A 2,291-nucleotide genomic window follows, 5' to 3' on the forward strand; every position below is an offset into this window, starting at 1 on the left:
GAGGAGACACAGCAGGAAGAGGAGACACAGATGTGAGACATGGTGGGAGAGGGGATATGGCAGAGAAATGGGATGTGGGAGGAAGAGGGGACATGGAGGGGAGAAGGGATATGGGGTGAGGGAAGGGGTGTGTGGGAGAGAGGGGCCATAGGGTGGAGTGGGGCCATGGGGAAAAGGGAGGTTGTGCGAAGAGAGGGAACATTGGGGTTGTGTGGGGAGGAGAGGGGACACGGAGGGGAAGGTGGACATGGGAACAGGGAGGAATGGTTGGGGCTTTGGGCCTGTTTCCAGCCATGGTGTCACCAGCTGGGGGGTAACATCGGCTCTGGCGTGGGGCTCAGCCGCGCGGGGGGTGACGGGAGGCAGCAGGTACGCCACGGCGCTTTTCCTTCTCCACCCGCTCCCTGGGTGTGAATTCTAGCAGATCATGTTGGTATAAATGCAAATAGAGCGGTAAATGGGAGCTTTTTCTTTGTCAGTCAACTGAAGGAAGGAGAAACTGAAAGGAGAAGGAAATGAGCCGACATGTCTGAGGGCAGCAAGGGGAGCTCGCTGGCCTTCGGCCAGGTGGTGATCGGGCCCCCGGGCTCCGGGAAGACGACGTACTGCCACGGCATGCAGGAATTCATGAGCAGGATCGGGCGCAAGGTGACGGTGGTGAACCTGGACCCCGCCAACGAGGCGATGCCCTACCAGTGCTCCGTGGACATCGCCGAGCTCATCACCCTGCCCGACGTGATGGAGAACTTGAAGCTGGGGCCCAACGGGGGGTTGATCTACTGCATGGAGTACCTGGAGGCCAACTTCGACTGGCTGCAGGAGAAGCTGGCCGCCTTCAGGGGTCACTACTACCTGTTTGACTGCCCGGGGCAGGTGGAGCTCTACACCCACCACCACGCCCTGAAGAACGTCTTTGCTCAGTTGGCCAAGTGGAATTTCAGGGTAGGCTTGGGGCTCTGTGAGGAGCTGGGATCAGCCCTGCAAGGGGCTCGAAAGCTGTATGCCACATGCTTAGAGCTTCTGGTTGTGGTTGTGGGTACTAATGGCTGTTTTCTTTACTAACCTCTGTGCCCTTCCACATGAAACGGCTTTAGCAGGGAAGGAGGGGGATTTTGCCCCATTTTATGCTTGGAGATTGGCAAAGAGGAGCTTGTTCAGTGGGATTATTGTGAACAGAAGCACAGATTCCTTCCTCCCAGTGCTCCAGGGTCCTGTCTGCAGACCTTGTGTGTTTTATCCGAGTGGGTGCTGTGTTTTGGAGCAGGGAGGCAGATGTGTGCCCTGGGTGAGCGGGAACCCTTTGCTCTGCACTGCGAGGAATCCAGGCATCATCTCAGGCCCTGCCGGGCTCTCCTGCAGCCGAGCAGAATTGCTCTGCATGCTGTAGTACGTGCTCTGTGCTTTCTTGCACAATGGAAGATGCAAATGAGGAAGCGCAGGTGCGAAGAGTCCCATAACCGCGCTGACTCGCTTACGTTGCATTTGGTTTGCATTTGGGCCAAACGGTGAATGTGCAAACAGCGTACGGCGTGAGCAAGAAGGGCAGGTTCCTTGGCTTGAGAATGTCACTGGGAATCTGCCACGTTGGAAATACTTTTTATTCAAATAAATGTACATGAAATTGTAGTTACTAAAAAAAAAAGATAGTTACACTGCTGTTCGGATGCTTACACCTGCCTGTGAGCTTGGAACTGGGGTTTTTTTTTGCTGCAGAAGCAGAGCTGTGACTCAGCCACGCCTGACTCCAGAGTGTTAGCGTTGTGTAACTGGCAGTCCCTGACCAGAGATCTTGGACCACATTGTTACAGCTGCATGAAACACAGGGAATCAAACTGCTCGTTAATTGAATTATTCATTATTAGTCCAAACCACATGACAATTGGTTCTCTCCAGCAGAACGGGGTGCGCTGCAGTCACTGCTCCTGTGTGTGAGCGTTCCTATGGGGAAGGTGGAAATCTGGAGGCAGTAGTTCAGAGGGAGAGTTAACCCCAGCTCCCACCCCCCAAAAAAGCTGCAGAGTTCAGCAGAGCATGGGAACTTCATCTGCAAAGAAGGAAACCCTGAGAAAAGGGAGAGCAGTTGCAGGTTTAAGTGTCCCTCAATACTGCTGGAGGAGCTCAGCACCCCATGAACCTCCCCACAGCCCTTTCTGTCCCACAGCACCCTGGTTCCTGAGTCCGCAGGGGGTCCGTGGGGGTGGATGTGGTGATATATACATCTAGATATATGTGCACTCGGATATGGGGATGTTTTATACACGGGAGCTAGGAGGTAGGTGGTAACGTTCCCT

At 54.4% G+C, this 2,291-nt stretch overlaps 1 protein-coding gene across 2 annotated transcripts in view; it reads left to right on the forward strand.

The window, feature by feature from the left end:
• The first annotated feature begins 504 nt into the window (after window positions 1–504).
• The window catches only part of GPN2 (GPN-loop GTPase 2), a 3,755-nt gene continuing 1,968 nt past the window's right edge, over window positions 505–2,291 (forward strand). Inside the window, exon 1 of one of the 2 annotated variants that reach the window (XM_010082173.1) lies at window positions 505–942. In XM_010082173.1, the coding sequence (XP_010080475.1) occupies window positions 526–942 (417 nt within the window). In that variant the 5' untranslated portion in view covers window positions 505–525. The remainder of the gene's footprint in view (window positions 943–2,291) is intronic. The other variant, XM_010082174.1, reaches the window with a different exon arrangement.

This window comes from Pterocles gutturalis, unplaced genomic scaffold (genome assembly GCF_000699245.1).
Source record: "Pterocles gutturalis isolate BGI_N339 unplaced genomic scaffold, ASM69924v1 scaffold17319, whole genome shotgun sequence".
In the NCBI taxonomy this organism is placed as follows: domain Eukaryota; kingdom Metazoa; phylum Chordata; class Aves; order Pterocliformes; family Pteroclidae; genus Pterocles; species Pterocles gutturalis.